Raw genomic sequence first — 21,020 nt, 5'->3', positions numbered from 1 at the left:
TCACCAACGTTGCGACAAACTTTGCCAACAAACATTGCTCATAATGTTCCAAGCAACGTTGGTGGCCCAAAGTTGGCTCACCAACATTACTGGCAATGTTACAAATTGAAAGGGTGCCAACGATGGTGGGAACGTTGGTGAACAAATGTTACCACCAACGTCTTCGACAAAATCTCAATTTGGAATTGGAAAAATTTGGTGCGACGTGCATGCGTGGGAGATGCATACGCGTGAGTGTGGTAATTGACAATCCACGCGTATACGTGGGCGACGTGCACGCGTGATAGAAGCGTTGGTGCGCCAATGTTGTGTGTTGAACTATAGCGTTTGCATGCCAACGCTGGGTCACGTGTACGCATGACATGAAGAACATTGGTGCCACCAACGTTGAGCCTGACGTTAGTGGCAACGCCCAAAACGGTTTTTGCATGCAACGTTTGGGCCACCGTTTGTACACAAATGTTGCTCACCAACGTTAGGGCCAATTTCATTTTCAAATGGCACCATGCAAACTTGTGAACGTTAGTGAGTTAACAGCCAATGTCAACATCACAAAGAGTCATTCCTAACTACTTCAATCATGGCCAAAAGCCCACATCCAAGTACTTGAAGACCCATTTTTGAAGATGAGAAGAAGAGTATAAATAGAAGAGTTTTTGAAGATTTAAAGGAGGCTCTGAAGGCTGGAGGATTAGAGACTCCAGAGCTCTGATGCACGAAAATCTGTCTCTCAGCAAATTTTCCTCAGAAAGTATATTGAATTGTCGTCAACTAAAAACTCGCAATAGAGTGAGGTGGAATCCCATAGGGATTGATTGGTTGAGCAACCTTAATTGGACTAAGCACTTAAACTAGCAAGCCAATTAGCATAAAAACAAACAAACAACAAATGACTCATGACTAACCGGACACTAATCAGTAGAGGCACGCTTGCACTTTCAATTAACACATTTAAACTAGAGACAGGAAGTAAATATACAAACTCTTGGTGTCTTCTTGCTTCCTCTGTGTCATCATCATTGTTGGCTTTCTTGTCTTCCCCTTGTCTTTCCACATGATGATGCATCTTACCCTCAAAGAGATTGAATAACTTCCTACAAAGTTATTGAAAGTTGCTTGCTCCCCAAGCACTTGAGAAACAATTAGCATGCATGTATGCTCGTGACTTTCTGAACTTAGGATGGTGTGTGAACACCAAATTCCTTGCCTAATGCAGCAAATTGAATACATGCAGAAAATCTCTTCTACTTTTATTAAGAAAACAACTATGAACTAGAAAGCAAACAATTGTTAAGCAGTTTCTCTGATTGGCTGGAGCTAGTGACTAGTCATGCTGAGGGTTGCAATGTGTTCTTAATGAAATCTTTAGTGGAACACCAAACTTAGCATCCCACATTCACCTTTGAATTTTTTTGGTGTGCAACACCAAACTTAGCTCCTTGCAATACGGAGAAATCTACTTAACTCTTTTATTAAAACAGCTTAAGAAAAGAAGGTTACCTCTGGTTAGGTTGCCTCCCAACAAGCACTCTTTTAATGTCGTTAGCTTGACATTTTGTTCATGAATTTTTTCCTCTTCTTCTAGTTTGTTAAGAGAAATGACCTCAAGAGGAAAGAGGAGCCAGCTAATTCCCCCCTGTTTTGAGTGCCTCTTCCTAGCAAGCTTTCTTTTGTTATTGGCTTGAGTGAACCTGCTTATTGGATCAAGGGATGGATTATTCTTTGACCTTCCTTTTTTCATGGATATGGTCCTTTGTTTCTTGGTTACAATCCTCCTTTTGGGGCTTGTCTTTACTGCCTTCACATCTTTGGTATCAAGACTTGGGTATTGTGGGATGGTTGGAGCATCCTCTTCATCAAAAGTGATCGACTGGAATTCACTCCCCATATAAAATGAATCCGTTCTTTGGCACGCGCACCAAATATCATCAAGTAATAACCCACTAGGAGTTGGGTCGAATCCCACAGAAATTAACGGATTAAGCAAACAATAGTTGATTGATTATTCTAGTTAGACTATCATAATTGGATGATGAGCAACAAGAAATGTAAATGACATGATAGTAAAGGAAAGCAATAAAGTGCAAGAAAGTAAATGGCATAAATGTAAAGTACAAGAAAGTAAAGTGCTGGAAATGTAAAGTGCTGGAAAGTAAATGGTTAGAACTAAAAAGGGAAAAGGAGCATTGGGATCAAGAGGTATTGCATTCTCCAGACCAATCTTATTCTCATCTCATCATTAATCATGCAACTCATTGACCTCTTGGCAATCATGGGTGATTGAACCCCAATTCCTTGGTGATTCAATCTCTCATTTCTTGATCAATAGCCAATTCCATGGTCTAAGTGTTCATGAAGAGAGGTATAGCTTGGTCCCTGATTATACCACATACTTTCATAGATCCAAATAATGGGTAGATTAAATGCCATAATATCCAACCCAAAACCTAAATCTACTCAAGTGTGAGAAGGAATTTCAAGCATGGTTTCATGTTTCCTTTTTCCAAGGTTCCTATGAAACCCATTTTGCATTCAACCTCTTTCCCAAGATGATTGAACACTAGAATGAAGAACAAAATTCTTTCTAGTAAATCAAAGAGAGATAAAGAGAAAAAGAAGAAAAAGAATAAACTAATCAATTAAATTGCAATAGTGCTCTCTTTCCCAATGGAAAGAGTTAGTAACTAAAATATTTACATGTAAGAAAGTGGAAGAGGAGAGAAGGGTGAAAGGAGCGGTCTGAATACCCACTCCCCCAATTGTGTATCCAGAATTCTGTATTATTCCTTCTTCTATGAAACTAAAGCCTTTATATCGGCTCCCGTAAATTACAAACTTAAATGAAATTGAAAGCAAATTATAATAAAATAAAATGAACTATTCTAGATGCTTCTTGTGTCCTTGATTGGTTGACAATTGTGGCTTGAATGAGAGTTGGAGTAGGCTTGGTTGAAGGTTAGGGGCTGTAGAAAGAAGTTGGCGTGTGGTTTCAAGTGCCACGCCCAATATAAATTTCTCACTTGGAGTATAACCCACTTTGCACGCTGAAACGATGTAGTTGTTTAGGCCTCAAAATAAATGTCCTCTATAAAGTATTATACAATGTTGGAAGGTCCTAGATGTTAGTTTTCTAACGCCACTGAAATCAACTCATTTAGATCTCTGTAGCTCACGTAATGCCCATTTGAAGGTGAAGAGGTTAGTCTGTCAAGTACCCCAACGTGCCACACCCGCTCTTGGCATGCCACGCCCCTTGTGTTGTGAAACTGGCATGCCACGCCCAGAACCTGGCGTGCCACGCCCATCTTAGAAAAGGGATTGTCGTGCCACGCCCAGGTTTGCAATACTGGAAAGAATGGTCTTTTTCACCTTTCGTTTTAGCGTCCAATATAAAGTGTTATATATCATTAGAAATCTATTGATGTAAGCTTTCCAAAGCCACTTAAATCACATCATTTGGACCTCTACAACTCAAGTTATATTCCTTTGAAGATGAAGAGGTCAAGCTGGTAACTCTGCAGGGACGTATTTTGCTTCTTGTGTTTTCGAGGTTAATATCTTCCTCAATTCCAGTGTCCACTATAAATTGTTATATATGGTTGAAAAGCTCCCAATGTCTACGCTCTAATGGCACTAAAATCACTTCATTTGGATTTGTGTAGCTCATGATATTATCATCTGTATGGGAGGAGGTCAGGCTGGCATATGCCCCGGCGTGCCACGCAAATGCTTGGTATATCATGCCCATAGTGGGGCTCAAAATCACTCCTCTGGAACTTAAGCCTGGCGTGCCACACCCAAAACACCAAGTGGCATGCCCTCTTTGAGATCTTGGCTTCACAAACTTGGCGTGCCACGCCCAGAGCACCAAGTGGCACGCCTATTCTTTTTCAAATCCTCTTGCCATGCCCAATGTATGAAGTGGCATGCCCAAAATTTCTTCTTATCTTCTTTTCTGCTTGTTTTGTGCGTTTTTCTTATTTTTCACCATTTTCTACAAATTTTAACAATTTAAAAAAATCAAAGCAATATACAACTAAAGCACAAAAATACTCAATAATTAAGCATAGTGAATTAAATTTTGACATGAAAAAGCGTAGAAAAACATGACATGATCTGCAGTCATTACAACACCAAACTTAAACATTGCTTGTCCCACAAGAAAACAAAGAATCATGCAATAGATTTTTGACAAACCAAGGTGAGAAGAGTAGCAAATTTATGTTCATGGTTGGCTAGTTTTTTATGCATACTACAATCACAAAAGAAATTCAAATGATTGATGCTTTTATCAAGCTCATTTTATGAAATCTTTTTCTTTATGTTCCTTCCTTAAAACAAGCCTTTCATTCTTTTCTTAGCTTAGCTTCTTCGGTTCTTTGCACCATTTGTTGAAAGCAACGACTCTAAATGCTTTATTTTCAAGTATTACCACTTGATACATAAGCACCACAAGCATTTAATTAAAGGACTCTTTAAGCTCATTTGTTTCTTTTCTTTACTCTCTAATCATTGATGCTTAGAGCCTTGAGCTTTGAGGGAGTGCTTTGCATTTGAGCCTAGCCTTGACTCTAAATGTTTTGTTTTCATAAACACCACAAGTACTTAACAAACGAATTGTCATTGGTACTCAAAGCCTTTAGCTTTCTCATTCTTTCCCTTTTCTTTTCTTGCCTTATTTGCATTTGCTTCTTCAAGGTTTTCATGATTTCAAAAATTTCATAAAATGTCCTAGATGAAAACATCAATTAAACAAATTCAAATGCAATTGAGCAACAATAGTCATGCTAGCTTCCCAATACTTACAAGCTCATGCTAACTTCTTCTTTAATTACCTTCACTACAAGAAAAAAGGCCTGTCGGCACCCTTTTTTCTTGCTACGCTTTTAAAGCGTACCCAAAAGTGGTCTATGGGCACGCTTTTGGGAGGGTGGCCACTGATTTGTGATTTGGCCACGCTTTTTTTTGCCATACTTGAAAAGCGTGGCCATAGAGAGAAATCGGCACGCTTTTATGAGGGTAGCCACTTATTTGAAATTTGGCCACGCTTTTTTATCGTCACGCTTAAAAAGCGTGGGCATAGAGAAAAATTGGCACGCTTTTGAAGCGTGGCAAAATAGTTTCATTATCGTTACATTTTTAAAGCATGACCGTTTCCTCTAAATCTTTCGGCACGCTTTATAAGTGTGGCCACAAAATTCCACAAAAAAAAAATCCACCCCTCTTAATTCGAAACAAACAGTTTACACAACAACCCCCTAACAACACTTCTTCCTTTCTTCGAAACACACCCTCCTCTTCTTTGAAACAATGCCTTAAAAGCGACAACCCTAACACAGAGCTCATCACCCTAACGGCGGCGGCGCTCTTCACCTAACATAGAGCTCATCGCCGGTGCTCTCACTCTCTCCCCCAATAACATTCGTTGGTCAACCTCGTTCCAACCCTCTCTAGCAACCCCTACATAGGTGCCATCTCTGTCGGTGTTCCCTGCGTCGGTTCTCCTTCCGTCTCTCCTGTAAACACCTATCCCTCCTTCGGCGGTGACTCACTCTGGTAAGGCCTCCCTCGGCGCTCACTCTCTATCGCAAACCCCCGGTCGACGCTCACTCTCTCTCGCAAACCCTCAATCGTCACTCCTCCTTCCATGGTTCAGCACTCGCCGCGTTGTCGTCACCCTCTCTGAAGTCGTCGCGCCGCCGTCTCCATCTCCTTCACTCGTCGCACCTCCGTCAGCCACGTTAAGCGTTCGCAGCACAGTGGTAAATTATCTGTTCAAATTTTTTCTTGATCTGATTATTTGTTTTTGAAATTGATTTTTTGTTTTGATTTTCTTGGTTCTTCATTTTTTCCTGATTTTTCTAAATTTATATTTTTTGTTCTAATCTGATATTTGGTTTAGGGTTTTTTTTTTCCTAAACTTCTTGACATTTGGTTCTGTTCTGCTACAGCTGTGGTAGTGCTCAGCTGCTACTATGTGATGCTGAATTGCTACTGCTTTGCCTGTTCTGTTATTCTAGTTTTTCTACATTAACTAGCAGTAGGTTAATCTTTTCATACTTTAAGCATTCACGGTTAGGATTTTGATTTGTTTAATTTCGTTGATTGATATTGATGGTTTGAGTTAATTGTTCCTTTGCTATGTGTGTGGTTTAAGATCCGAGTTGTTGTATGTTTTTATGAAAGAGGATTGAAACTTGTTAAATGAATTAAACTTTGTGTTTAGATTTGTTCTTGCCCCAAGAAACTCTGCTTGTGATAAGTCGTTTTAATTAATAACTCTGCTTGGCGACAATGTGTTTTGAAAGAGCAGGGGACTCCTACTGGAGAAAAAGTCTAAGGCTGCTGGTCTTAGGGAAACTGCAAACCATTTGCGTGATTTGAATCTTGAGGATGCGCACGAAATTCTTAGGCAAGCTGCTGAAATTTTTGAAGGAATAGGAATAATTAATATTGCAGCTCAATGTTTTTTAGATTTGGGGGATCATGAAAAAACTGGTATAAATTTGAAGTTTAGCTTCTATATCTATGCTTGTCATCTGTTATTAGTTACTTCTCCACATTTTTTCCTCTTCTCTTATCGAAGTCCGACGAAGAAATCAATGTAAATAGAAAACTAGCAAAGGAACTGGTTGACAAATGGGTAAGTAATATGTGAAACTCTTGCTTCAGCATGTATCATTTATCTTTCCTTAAAAATTATACTGATTCTTGAAGACATTATAATGGTATGCATTTTCTTTTTTTTACAAGCTATCCATTTTCATCCAGGAGTAGTTTTCTTTTTTGGGGACAGATACTTCAACAAGTACATCATTTTTGCTTTGTAATTGCAGAGCCGACCAATATTTAATAAGAGTACACGGTTTGAGGACATGAGAAATGCTGAGGACGACAGGATTCCTTTCAGGAGGCCAACTGTTAAAAAGTGCTCAACCATTCTGATTTAAATTGCTTGTCTTAAGCAATATTTGTCTTATGTATTGCAATATGCTGAATTTCTACAGGCTGGCAAATAAAGCAGCAGGGATAGAATCTAGAGATGGTGATCTTGATTTGGAATTTTCACAGTAAGTCTTGGGCATTAAGATATTACTGGTGGAGCAGTGTGAACTAAGTTGTCACTGATTTGTGTTATAGATGCTAATTGTTCTGAATGTATAATGCAGGCCTTGGTCTGGACAGTCTTCTTCAAGGCAACATGCATCAAGGCCAGAAGCAACACCTTTGGATTTTGTGATCCGTCCCCAGTCTAAAATTGATCCAGAAGAAGTTAGAGTGCGAGCAAAAGCTGCTGCAGAAGATCAGCAGAGAATGAAGGTTTGTGCTTTACCTCGGGTTGGGAGTATTGTTTTTTAAAGCTTTTTATGATTCCCTGAAATTCTTTAAGTTTTCAAGTGTTTGGAGAGTATCTTACAAATGTAGAATACTGAGGAAGTGAATATGTAAAAATAAAAATTGGAAGTAGAGAGATGTAGTTTTTCTCAATATTTACTAAGAGGGAATAAAACTGATCTGCGTAAATGATATTTGGACTGGTATATAGGAAGGGTTGAAATAAGTTGTCATGTCATTGTCTACATGTGATCATAAATCTTTTTTCCTGTAAATTACTTGATGTACAAAGCTCTGACATAGCTCTTCGAAAACATTTCAGCCTTTCCCAGTTGAGCAAGCGAAAATTCTATCACTTTCGCATATACCAGGTAATAAGTGATTGCCATTTATTTGTTTACTGTTCTGCACTTCAGTTTCCTTGACATATATAAATCGTCCTGAAAAAACAAGAGCCGAGTACAATGAGAGGCCTATACAGAGTGCTCCTTGTATCTTCCTGTGGAAATTTTCTATTTGTTGCAATTGTTTGGATAATAAATGTGATTTTAGATCATCGGTTCGATAATGTTGGGGATGCGAATAGAAATATTTTACCAAAAATATGTTTTTGTCCATCAAATGGAAAGTTCTTAACAGAGTATGCTAGCAATTCTATATTTTAGAAAAATATCTCCTCTCTCTCTCAAAAGAAATCAAAATATGTAATTACATGCTCTTTAATGGTTTTTTATGTCGGACAAATATTTTCCTCATTTCCGTTTTCATTTATTTATTTATTTGTCCTTCAAGCCAATGGAACTTGAAGAAGTTCTATCAGAAGGAGATAGTGAGGATGAAGTTGACGATGAAGTTGCTGATTTTGAAGAGCTAAGGGTATGCATGATTATATATATGATCCTTGTTTCAAAATTTATAATCTCTTTTACCTTTTTAAATGTAACTCTTGTGATACAAGAACGGTCTGATAAAGCTTTTGGGTAAAACTTGCATGGCCCTGTGGCTATGAGGCTCAGTAGTTCTTTGTTACTTTTATTATTAACTTCTTGAAACACAAGTGTCTCAAAGGGAGAAAGAAAGAACATAGAAAAGCTGTAAGGAAATATTTTGCCGTTTACCCAAAAACCTACTTAATAGTGTTTACATGTTAGCGGTGTCACTAATTACTTAACCCATAAGAGTCTGCTAATTACTTTATATGCCGTTTCTTAACAAATTGTTGTTTGGATTTACATCAACTGCACTTAAAGGATAAAATATACTCTTTCGTCCCTGAAGTTTTCGAGAAATTTTAAAATGACCCTTAACGTTTCAATTTTGTTCCTCTAATTTCAAATATGTTTCAATTATACCCTTCGGGGTTAAGAGACATATTTGAAACAATAGCGACACAATTGAAACAAATTAAACGTCGATATTTTTTATACTTTTCGAAAACTTCAGGAACAAAAAAAATGTACTTTACCAACACTTAAATTGGATGGTTTAATCGAATTTTAGACCTTGTTAGGAGAGCTTAATTACCATTTGTGATTCTAATTTGACAATTAAATTTCTGATTGATCATTGTATAGGTTTAGTTTGAGCCTTTGGGATGGGAATATGAAATCTATTGCACCTTTTAGTATTTCTTCATACTATACGTTTTGAAGATTCATTGAAACATTTTGATACCTTGCAGAGGCTTGGTAATTTTGACAATGTGACCAATGCTGAGAAGAAATTCATGCATATGTGGAACTCGTTTATTCGAAAGCAACAGTAAGTTCTTTTCATGAATCTATTCGCTCTCTGTTCATTGCATCTTCCTTGTTTTGATAAAGGGACAAAACATATAAAAGATGTAATCAATTTCAAAACTGAGACTTTCATAAATTGTGAGCATAATAACCAGCAACATACATCAGCCATGTATCTTGTGTTTACAGGGCTGTTTTAGCTTGGCTTTCTATTATTGCGCACCACAACAAAGACAAGAAGGCATGAGAGAAACTGATCTCCGTGGTTGATGTTGTGAAGGAACACTGGGCAACTTATGGAAGAAATTTTTTTCTAGATATGATTATGAGGTAGGTGTCATCATGGCTGCAATTGAAGTTTCATTTGTAACATGATCTTGGCATTTCAGTTTTATCTTTTGATTTTCTTAGTAAAATGAGCATGGTTAAGTGTAATGGTTTATTTTATAAATCCATCTCCTTCATGTAGGAATGTGAATCTGAAGGTGCCAATAAAATGGTAGCGTACCTACGAGAGACTGCATCAAAGAGCAAGACTGGTGATAAGTTCTAATGATAATTTTGATAGTTCTAATGATCTCCTAAGTTCTAATGATGAACTTATTTTGTCCTAATTCAATTATTAGTTTTGTTAAAGTATTGTAATTTTTTAATTACAATTTTAGCATGTAAATAATTCATGTAAATCAATAAAAAATCAATTTTTTATACCTTCTAATTTTCTCTTTTTTTTAATTCGACAAAGGAAAAGGCCACGCTTTGAAAGCGTGGCAAAAGATTTTAGCTGGCAAGCCACGCTTTTGAAGTGTGATTGTATGTGAAAGCGTACCGAAAACCAACCTAATCGGCACACTTTAAAAGCGTGGCGATATGTACACTTTTTGGTACGCTTTTAAAGCGTAGCTATAGGTTAATAGATATGGCCACGCTATTTAAGCATGGCGAGACATGAAAACGTGCCAACAGAAAAAGCGTGCCGATAGATCCACAAAAGCGTGGCGATAGAGCTATCGGCACGCTCGCAGATGTGACCCTTTCAAAAGCGTGCCGATATCTCAAAAAGCGTGGCGAAAAGCTATCGGCACACTTTTTTGCACTTTTCGGCACGCTTTTAAAGCATGGCAGAAAGCTTATTTTCTTGTAGTGCTTGTTTGTTTAAAATCATGATTACTTAATTACTTTAACTCACAAAATTCAAGATGGTAGTCATAATGTCATAGCACATGTTACAATTCAGCAATCAAGCTATGCTTATTCACAACATACATGTATATAAAAGAAATAGAAGACAACCATGCAATTTAAAGTACTAGAAACAAATAAGAGGAAAAAGAACTTTATCACCTTGTAGTTCATCTTCATTGTTGTTGTTATCCTTTTTCTCCTATTCTTCTCCTTCCCACACCAACTTAGAATGATTGCTTCAAGCAACACATAAAACAGTGGTGATGGAGTTTATGATGAGTCATGAATGTCTTAAACAATAGGGTGTTAGTAGTACATGTGTTTTAGGCAAGCAAAATTAAGAATCACAATAAAGACACAAGAAACAGAGACATTGTGATTGCAAAAAGAAGAGGGTATTCATGATACATTGCATAGAAAATGAGTGGCACACCAAACTTAGTCTGACAGTTTCAATTGGAATTGATTCAAGTATCCAGTGAAGAATTGGAAAAAAATTGTTGCAAGGCAACACCAAACTTATCTTATGCAATCTCATCTCAATTTATTTGAAAGAAAACTAAGCAAATAAAGAAACTGTTGTGTATCAATAACATAATCATCAAGGAAAAGAGAATTTCCTTTTGTCACCAAGGAATCCTTAGTGAGGCATTAACACAAACAGTTGATAGGCAAGAGAAAATAAAGGAACCAAAGTAATAGAAACAAAAATAAAATTGTCTAATCTAGGTAATCAACCAACCGGTAGTTTGTTAATCATAATTAATCCCCGGCAACGGCGCCATAACACTTGATCGACCGGAATTCACACCCCATATAAAATGAATCCGTTCCTTGGCAAGCACACCAAATATCGCCAAGTAATAACCCACTAGGAGTGGGGACGAATCCCACAGAGATTAATGGATTAAGCAAACAATAGTTGATTGATTATTCTAGTTAGGCTATCATAATTGGATGATGAGCAACAAGAAATATAAATGACATGAAAGTAAAGGAAAGCAATAAAGTGCAAGAAAGTAAATGGCATAAATGTAAAGTACAAGAAAGTAAAGTGCTGGAAATGTAAAGTGCTGGAAAGTAAATGGTTAGAACTAAAAAAGAAAAAGGAGCATTGGGATCAAAAGGTATTACATTCTCCAGACCCATCATATTCTCATTTCATCTTCAATCATGCAACTCATTGACCTCTTGGCAATCATGAGTGATTGAACCCCAATTCCTTGGTGATTCAATCTCTCAATTCTTGATCAATAGCCAATTCCTTGGTCTAAGTGTTCATGAAGAGAGATATAGCTTGGTCCCTGATTATACCACACACTCTCATAGATCCAAATAATGGGTAGATTAAATGTCACAATATCCAACCCAAAGCCCAAATCTACTCAAGTGTGAGAAAGAATTTCAAGCATGGTTTCATGTTTTCTTTTCCAAGGTTCCCATGAAACCCATTTTGCATTCAACCTCTTTCACAAGACGATTGAACACTAGAATAAAAAACAAAATTCTTTCTAGTAAATCAAAGAGAGATGAAGAGAAGAAAAAGAAGAAAAACAAACTAATCCATTAAATTGCAATAGAGCTCTCTTTCCCAATGGAAAGAGTTAGTAACTAAAATATCTAGATGTAAGAAAGTAGAAGAGGAGAGAAGGGTGGAAGGAGGGGTCTGAAGAACCACTCCCCCAATTGTGTATCCAGAATTCTTTATTATTCCCCATTCTATGGAACTAAGGCCTTTATATAGGCTCCCTTAAATTACAAACTTAAATCAAATTGAAAGAAAATTACAATGAAATGAAAATGAACTATTCTAGATGCTTCTTGTGGCCTTGATTGGTTGATAATTGTGGCTTGAATGAGAGTTGGGGTGGGCTTGGTTGATGGTTGGGGGCTGCAGGAAGAAGTTGGCGTGTGGTTTCAAGTGCCACGCCCAATAGAAATTTCTCACTTGGAGTATGACCCACTTTGCACGCTAAAAAGATGGAGTTGTTTTGGCCTCAAAATGAATGTCCACTATAAAGTATTATACATTGTTGGAAAGCCCTGGATATTATCTTTCTAACGCCACTGAAATAAACTCATTTGGACCTCTGTATCTCAAGTTATGCCCATTTGAAGGTGAAGAGGTCAGTCTGTCAAGTACCCCGGCGTGCACGCCCACTCTTGGCGTGTCACGCGCTTTGTGTTTTTGAAACTGGTGTGCCACGCCCATTCTTGGTGTGCCATACCCTCAATGATACACAAAATCTTCCTCTCTAGCCATTAGAACTGGCGTGCCACGCCCAGAACCTAGTATGCGATGCCCATCTTAGGAAAGGGATTGGCGTGCCACGCCCTCGAGCTGGCGTACCTCGCCCAGGTTTGCAATACTGGAAAGAATTGTCTTTTTCACTTTCTGTTTTAATGTCAACTAAAGAGTGTTATATATCATTGGAAATATCTTGATGTCATCTTTCCAACGCCACTAAAATCACATTATTTGGACCTCTACAACTCAAGTTATGTTCCTTTGAAGATGAAGAGGTCAAGCTAGTAACTCTGCAGTGACGTGTTTTGCTTCTTGTGTTTTCGGGGTCAATATTTTCCTCAATTCTAGTGTCCACTATAAAGTTTTATATATGGTTGGAAACTTAAGCCTGGCATGCCACACTCAAAATACCAAGTGGCACGCTCTCTTTGAGATTTTGGCTTCACAAACTTGGCGTGCCACGCCCAGAGCACCAAGTGGCACGCCCATTCTTTTTCAACTCCTCGTGCCACGCCCAAAGTACCAAGTGGCACGCCCAAATTTCTTCTTTTCTTCTTTTGTGCTTATTTTGTGCTTATTGCTTCTTTTTCCACCATTTTATATAAAGTTAAACAATTCAAAGAAATCTAAGCAATATACAACTTAAGCACAAAAATACCCAATAATTAAGCATAATGAATTAAATTTTGACATGAAAAATCATAGAAAAACATGACATGATGCACAATCATCAAAGAGCTTCTTGAATTGGTGGTTCAATGAACTCACCCTCTATGCAACTGTCTGTTTCAATTGAGTGTGGACATCCTTAATGCACTTCCTCCCTTTCCTCTACATGATATTGCATTGAGTCTTTTGGGAGTGAGTTTGCATGTTCCTTTGTCACCCTTAGTAGCCTCTGTGGGTATGGAGTCCTAGGCTTATATATTCTCACAACATCCTCCTTCTTCATAGAAATCTCACTTGGTATGGGTGCCTCTTTTTCTTGTTCTTCCGATTCTTCCCTTGGGTTTGCCATGGTATCACTAGAATAATTATGGGTAGGGATTTGCTTTAATAGATATTCAACTTGTGCGTCATGCTTCTTAATGGCAGCCCCCCGATTTTGCATACTAGATGTTACCTCCTTTCTAAGAGCTCTCATGTCCTTAGATTCCTTATAAAGTTCTCCAAGCAAGGCCTCAATCTGGGATAATCTATCCTTAGATGGGGATGGTAAGTTGGAATTTGGAGGTTGAGAATGGAATTAGTTATTTTGTGGTTGTATGTTCTGAGAGTGGTATGACTCTTGTGGGTAATGGAATGAATTTTGTGAATGGTGAAATGAATTGTATGGATTTAGGAAGGAATTTTGTGCTGAGTCTTGCTCAAGTAATGATGAATTTGGATATGTAAAACTAAGAGGTGAGGCTGGATAATTAAGAGGTGATGGCTCTTGATGAATGGGGTATGAATTAGTAAAATCTCTTTGATTTTAATTTTCCCAGCCACAACTTGAGTAGTGATCACGTTTATCAAAATATGGACCATTTTGTGGCTCTAAAAAGTATCCCATTTCATGTTCTTGATACTCCCACCCACCATGAGCATAATAACTTGAATCATTCTGTGGTGGTGGAAAGTTTCCCATGAAATTTGATTGACCATAATATGATGGATACTCCCTTCTTTCTTGCAAAAAGATCTGTCTCAAACAATAATCACCAAACGAAATTAGAATCCCCGTTGTCACAAATAAGGGATTCTTAGTGAGGCAATATCACAAACAGTTAGTGGATTAGTGTGCTAGAAAGTAAATAAACAAGGAAAAACCATTTAAATTACAGAGAATATCAGTAAGCAAACTGAAATAAAACTAATCAACCAAAGAAAAGAAAAGTGTTCAATCTAGTTATCCTCCAATGTAATCATTGTCAATGCAAAATCAATCCCCGGCAACGGCGCCATAAACTTGATGCACGAAAATCTATCTCTCAACAAATTTTTCTCGGCAAGTATACCGAATTGTCGTCAAGTAAAAACTCACAATAGAGTGAGGTCGAATTCCACAGGGATTGATTGGTTGAGTAACTTTAATTAGAGGAGTGTTCTAGTTGAACTAAGCATAATTGAATTGAGAATTGCAAAAAATTAAATGGCGGTAAACGTAAATAGCAAGAAATGTAAATAACTGAAATTAAATTGCAGAATGTAAAGAGAAGAAATTAAATTGCAGAACCTTAAATAGGAATGGGGATGATTGAGCATAAATGTAAACAGCAAAAATTAAAGAATGGGTAAAATAGAGATGGGGAAGCTCATTGGGCTTAGGAGATGTTGCATTCTCCGGTCAAGTTCATTCTCATCTCTTCCTCAATCAATGCATTCATTGATCTCTTGGCAATCTGAGGTGATTGAATCCTAATTCCTTGGAAATTCAATCTCTATAAGCTTGAACAATTGCCCAATTCCTTGATCTAATTGCTCGTGGAAAGAGATGAAGTACGATCACTGATTATACCACATGTTTTTCTAGATCAAACTATTGGAAGGATTATATGTCACTATATCCATCCAACCCCCCAACCCAGTCCAACTGTTCCATTGGATGAAGATCGAAAGCTTTCAAGCAAATCAAGAGAAAAGAAAGAGGAAGAAGAATGAAAACTATTATTGATCCATTAAATTACAATAGAGTTCCCTAACCCAATGAAATGGGGTTTAGTTCATCATATCTCAATTTAAATCAAAAGAAAATGAATACAGAGTTCCCATTTTTGGGTTCCTCACTCTTTGCCTCTCGGAGCCCCCTCCCCCCAGGGCCTCTCTTTTCATCTTCAAAAACTCTTCTATTTATACTCTACTTCTCATCTTAAAAATGGCTCTTCAAAGGACTTGGATGTGGGCCTTGGCCTTGATTGAAGCAGTTAGGAGTGACACTCATTGTGACGTTGACAATGGAATCAATTCACTGACGTTCATACTTTGCATGGTGCCATTTGGAATGAATTTAGCCATAACGTTACTAACATTTGTGTACAAACGGTGGCTCAAATGTTGCATAAAAAATCCTTTTGGGCATTGCCAACAACGTTTGACTCAATGTTGGTTGGTGCACCAACGTTCGTCTGGTCACGCGTACGCATCACCCACACCTATGCGTGAATGGTCAATTTTGCCATTTCACGTGTGCGCGTCGCCCACACATATGTGTCAAACTGAATTTCGCGCATGTGCGTCGCTCAGGAGTTCGCGTGACAGGCTAAAATTTGCGTTCACGCGTACGCATCGCAGCAAATTTTCCAACATTAATTTTAGAGATTTTATTGGAGACGATGGGGGTAACATTGGTTCACCAATGTTACCTCTAACATTGGCACCCTTTTTTAGTTTGGAACATTGCCAGCAACGTTGGTGAGCCAACTTTGGCCTCCAACATTGCCAACAGCATTGGTGAGCCAACTTTGGCCACCAACATTGCTTTGTTGAGCTTGGCACATTGATGGGCAATGGTGGTGAGCCATCTTTGGCCACCAACGTTGCTTCCTTTCTCTTCTTGTCAACATTAACAATTTCATACCCCACTATAAACTATTAAAGATGGTTGGAAAGATATGAATGTCAGCTTTCTCAATTGGATATCTGTAACCCAGGTTATGCTCCTTTGAAGAGGACAGGGTCGCTGGCGTTGGTGTGCAACGTTTGAGGCAACGTTGGTTCACCAACATTTGTAACAACGCCAGATTCGGAAGCTCAAACTTATTGTCCACCCCATGCTATTATATATTGTTGGAAAGCCCTGAATGTCTACTTTTCAATGCCATTGAAAGCGCATCATTTGGAGCTCTACAGCTCGAGTTATACTCCATGAAAAGTGAAGAGGTAAGCTGGCCTTACTACATGTTGATACTATGTTCATCTTTGCATTTTCGGGGCAAGTTGTCTCCCTCAAATTTAGTGTCCACCATGTAGTGCCTTATATTCTTTGAAAGCTTTAGATCCCTACTTTCTTATGCTTATGGAATCACCTCATTTGATGCTTTGTAGCTCAAGTTATTCTTGTTTGAAGAAGGCACAGTCAGGCTGTCAGGAGCAACATTTGAGGCAACGTTAGTGAGCCAACTTTGGCCACCAACGTTGCTTGCTGTCTTCTTGAAAATGTTCTTGGCAACGTTGGTGGGCCAACTTTGGCCACCAACGTTGCTTGCTCTGGTTCTTCTCTATCCTTCCTTTGCTGCTTCTTACCTATCGTCAACCAAATAAATACATCAAAGTCTTGCCATAATCATAAGATTTTGCATCATTCGTAACATTAGATAATTCATGCATAAATCTCATGAAAATGCATATAATTAACATGTTTTATTGAATCAAGACATGCATGCAATTCTCATCCAAATACTTGCTTAATGCCTAAGAAATGCATGAAAACCAAGTAAAATACTAATGAAAAAAGCTTGTGAAACTAGCCTAAGATGCCTAGGCATCAAGCTCTCTTAGAGGATTAGAAACTCCAAAGAGCTTAGTTTAGCGTTTCTCTTTTATACCCATTTTACATTGTGCACTTTCTTCTTAGTTTGTATTGTTCATTTACTTTTATGCATTTACAATTTCCTGCACTTCTTCTCTTATGCAATTTTACAATTGAGTTCACATTCAGTTTGATTTACTTTCAAACAATTTAAATTCACGTCAATTGTTCTTAGAGCAATGATCAACTAAACCCCAATCATTAGGGGGAGGAGCTTGATGGGCAGAAAAGTGCTGATTAAGAAGAATGAAATAACGTTGCAAGTACAATTCTTAAGAATGAAATACTAGGAGTAGAATTCCCAGGTTGTCTTCCAACGTGTTGACAAAAGAATGCAATTTATTGGTCAGTCACGCGTACGCGTCGATGTTTTTCTGTGTGTGTCACATGTGCGCGTCTGTTACGTGTACCCGTCGTTATGGAATGCGCCACATCACGCACGCGTGTGCGTCGATCCTCGCTGGTCAGCTCCTTAGTTTCTTGTGTTCCTTCCATTTTTGCAAGCTTCCTTTCCATCCTCTAAGCCAGTCCCGCCCTATAAACCTGAAAACACTTAACACACAGATCAGGGCATCGAATGGTATAAAGGGGAATTAAATATTGACAATTTAAAGGCTTAGGAAGCAAGTTTTCAATCATAGAACAAAACTGGGAAGGATTTGTAAAACCATGCAGTTTGTATGAATAAGTGTGCAAGGAACTGATAAAAACCACCCAATTTAGCACAAGATAAACCATAAAATAATAGTTCATCAAGGCTCTATTATAATTCACATGATTGAATGAACTTCTTCTTCTCAATCAGCTTGTGTAGCTATAGGATATCTTCTATTTTGATTGAGATTCATTCACTCTAGAAGGGGGTTTGACTCTGTTGAATGCTTGTGTGAGCCTCAGATGGGGAATCATGAGCATTAGAATCGGAACTCTATCCTTCACAATTCTCTTGACCAACACTATTCGAATGAAATTGAGGTCTTAAGAATTTGTGTGGCTTATGGATAAGAGAACATGCTTAACCTCTTCTCATGACAATTAGATCAAGGAATTGGCAAGATTGATTGTGATTAGAGAGATTGGGTTACCAAGGAATTGGGATCCAATCAATTACAATCCGCCATAGATCTACTCATATGCTTGAGAAGAAAGTTGAGACCCATTGGATTCATGATGGATCATAATATCTCCAATCCCTAATGAATCTTTTTCTCTGTTATTTCTCATTTAGATTGCCTTGAGTTTCATTTAATTGCTTTGAATTTACCACTTCCTTTACTTTCCCAGCACCCAATTCCAATTTTTATTTCATGCAATTTACTTTTCATGTAATTTCCTTAACCATAAAATCCGCATGGGTGAGAACCGGAGGTTCTCAGCATGGTAACAGTGCCCAAATGTGTAACATATAATATCCTGGCAAAGCCGAAGGCAATCCTAGAACTCCCAATTCATAATCAAAGAATATAAATATACTAAACCATGAGAAATAAAAATAGGCGACTAACTAAGGATCTCTAGTCTAACTAAATGTCTCCTTTCCAAACTTTTCGAACCTCCCAACCGCCAACAGTAATTTGATATGCAAACATAATTATATCACACAAGAAAATGCACAAGTAGGAAGCAAATATGGCAGTTAAACAATTAGAAAGTAATGATGCAATCAATTAGGCATTCCAAACAATTCACATATAATGCATATGATGTATGCCTGTCCTAGTGGCTGATGAGTCTCATCTGTTGGTTATAAAGCAAACCCAACAAGTCCTGGTAGCTAACCATTGGACTGTCCTTCTGTCGTGCATCCCCAACCCGAGTTATCCACAACATAATCATAATTCACATCCAACACTCTCACTGGTGTATATTTGATGAGCGGATAATTTATACGCTTTTTGGCATTGTTTTTAGGTAGTTTTTAGTAGGATCTAGCTACTTTTAAGGATATTTTTATTAGTTTTTATGAAAAAATTAAATTTCTGCACTTTACTATGAGTTTGTGTGTTTTTCTATAATTTCAGGTATTTTCTGGCTGAAATTGAGGGACCTGAGCAAAAATCTGATAGGAGGCTGAAAAAGGACTACAGATGTTGTTAGATTCTGACCTCCCTGCATTCGAAATGGATTTTCTGGAGCTACAGAACTCCAAATGGCGCGCTATCAATTGCGTTGGAAAGTAGACATCTAGGGCTTTCCAGCAATATATAATAGTCTATGCTTTATTCGAGTTTAGATGACGTAAAATGGCGTTCAACGGCAGCTCCATGCTGCATTCTGGAGTAAAACGCCAGAAACACGTCACAAACCAGAGTTAAACGCCAAAAACACGTTACAACTTGGCGTTTAACTCCAAGAGTGACCTCTGCACGTGTAAAGCTCAAGCTCAGCCCAAGCACACACCAAAGTGGGCCCCAGAAGTGGATTTCTGCACTTAGACTTATTTCTGTAAACCCTAGTAGCTAGTTTAGTATAAATAGAACTTTTTACTATTGTACTAAGAGTCTTTTTCCCTATTTTCGAATTCACATGCTATTTGTTGAGGCTGGCCATTTGGCCATGCCTAGACCTTGCACTTATGTATTTTCAACGATGGAGTTTCTACACACCATAGATTAATGTGTGGAGCTCTGCTGTTCCTCGAGTATTAATGCAAGTACTACTGTTTTCAATTCAATTCATGCTTATTCTTATTCTAAGATATTCATTCGCACTTCAACCTGATGAATGTGATGATCTGTGACACTCATCACCATTCACACTTATGAACGCGTGCCTAACAAACACTTTCGTTCTACCTGCGAAAGCTAGATTGTGTATCTCTTGGATTCCTGACCCACGATGCATAGTTGCCTCGCCTGACAACCGAGCCTCCCATTCCGTGAGATCAGAGTCTTCGTGGTATAAGCTAGAATCCATTGGCAGCATTCTTGAGATCCGAAAAGTCTAAACCTTGTCTGTGGTATTCCGAGTAGGATCTGGAATGGGATGACTGTGACGAGCTTCAAACTCGCGAGTGTTTGGCGTAGTGACAGACGTAAAAGGATCAATGGATCCTATTCCAACATGATCGAGAACCGACAGATGATTAGCCGTGCTGTGACAGCGCATTTGGACAATTTTCACTGAGAGGATGGGAAGTAGCCATTGACAACGGTGACGCCCTACATACAGCTTGCCATAGAAAGGAGTAAGAATAATTGAATGAAAGCAGTAGGAAAGCAGAGATTCAGAAGGAACATAGTATCTTCATGCGCTTATCTGAAGTTCCCACCTATGAATTACATAAGTATCTCTATCTTTATTTTATGCTTTATTTATCTTTATATTCGAAAACCATTACAACCATTTGAATCCGCTTGACTGAGATTTACAAGATGACCATAGCTTGCTTCATACCAACAATCTCTGTGGGATCGACCCTTACTCACGTAAGGTTTATTACTTGGACGACTCAGTGCACTTGCTGTTTAATTGTGCGAAGTTGTGAAAAAGAGTGATATTACAATGTGCGTACCAAGTTGTTGGCGCCATTGAGATCACAATTTCGTGCACCAATATTCACGGGGGTGAGCTCATCCGAAACTTTCACAGTGTCCGGCCATACTTATGACATAGGGTCACTAGAGTATCGAGTCCCCACCTGGAGCACATAGTGGCTAGCCACTGCTTTCACCCAGGGAAAATCGTATCTCATATAGGTAGAGTGCAACAATCATAATATCAATAACTCAGCATATATGCATTTATTCTCAACCATAAATCAACATTCATCTAAGCCATCCGGATTAAATTTATAATTCATAATCAGCCATAAATCATCATTAGACAAAGCCACTCGGCTCATATCATACACAGCACTCCACCATCCTCCTCAACAACTCAGAACATCATCATTAGTCAAAACTCCTCATTATATCCCCTTTCTTCATCCACAAGTTTCCCCCTTCCCTAGCTTTTTCTCAATCACTAGGCATTTTATATTGATGTAAGACTTAAAGGATAA

At 38.2% G+C, this 21,020-nt stretch overlaps 1 protein-coding gene across 4 annotated transcripts; it reads left to right on the top strand.

The window, feature by feature from the left end:
* The first annotated feature begins 5,240 nt into the window (after positions 1 to 5,240).
* LOC107469898 (protein IWS1 homolog 1-like) lies at positions 5,241 to 9,681 on the top strand. 4 transcript variants are annotated; one of them, XM_052255772.1, is made up of 10 exons: positions 5,242 to 5,762; positions 6,314 to 6,498; positions 6,837 to 6,928; positions 7,008 to 7,070; positions 7,170 to 7,320; positions 7,658 to 7,706; positions 8,128 to 8,211; positions 9,017 to 9,096; positions 9,264 to 9,404; positions 9,544 to 9,681. In XM_052255772.1, the coding sequence occupies exons 2-7, from the start codon at positions 6,487 to 6,489 to the stop codon at positions 8,139 to 8,141; spliced, it is 381 nt and encodes a 126-aa protein (XP_052111732.1). In that variant the 5' UTR covers positions 5,242 to 5,762; positions 6,314 to 6,486; the 3' UTR covers positions 8,142 to 8,211; positions 9,017 to 9,096; positions 9,264 to 9,404; positions 9,544 to 9,681. The 4 variants fall into 4 exon arrangements, with proteins under 4 accessions (XP_052111735.1, XP_052111732.1, XP_052111734.1 ...); XM_052255774.1 differs by having other exon boundaries at positions 9,243 to 9,404; XM_052255773.1 differs by having other exon boundaries at positions 6,309 to 6,498.
* Positions 9,682 to 21,020: the final 11,339 nt, after the last annotated feature.

This window comes from Arachis duranensis, chromosome 10, assembly GCF_000817695.3.
Source record: "Arachis duranensis cultivar V14167 chromosome 10, aradu.V14167.gnm2.J7QH, whole genome shotgun sequence".
NCBI lineage: Eukaryota > Viridiplantae > Streptophyta > Magnoliopsida > Fabales > Fabaceae > Arachis > Arachis duranensis.
Note: the sequence above shows the minus strand (reverse complement) of the source record. Positions and strands in the feature narration are given on the sequence as shown.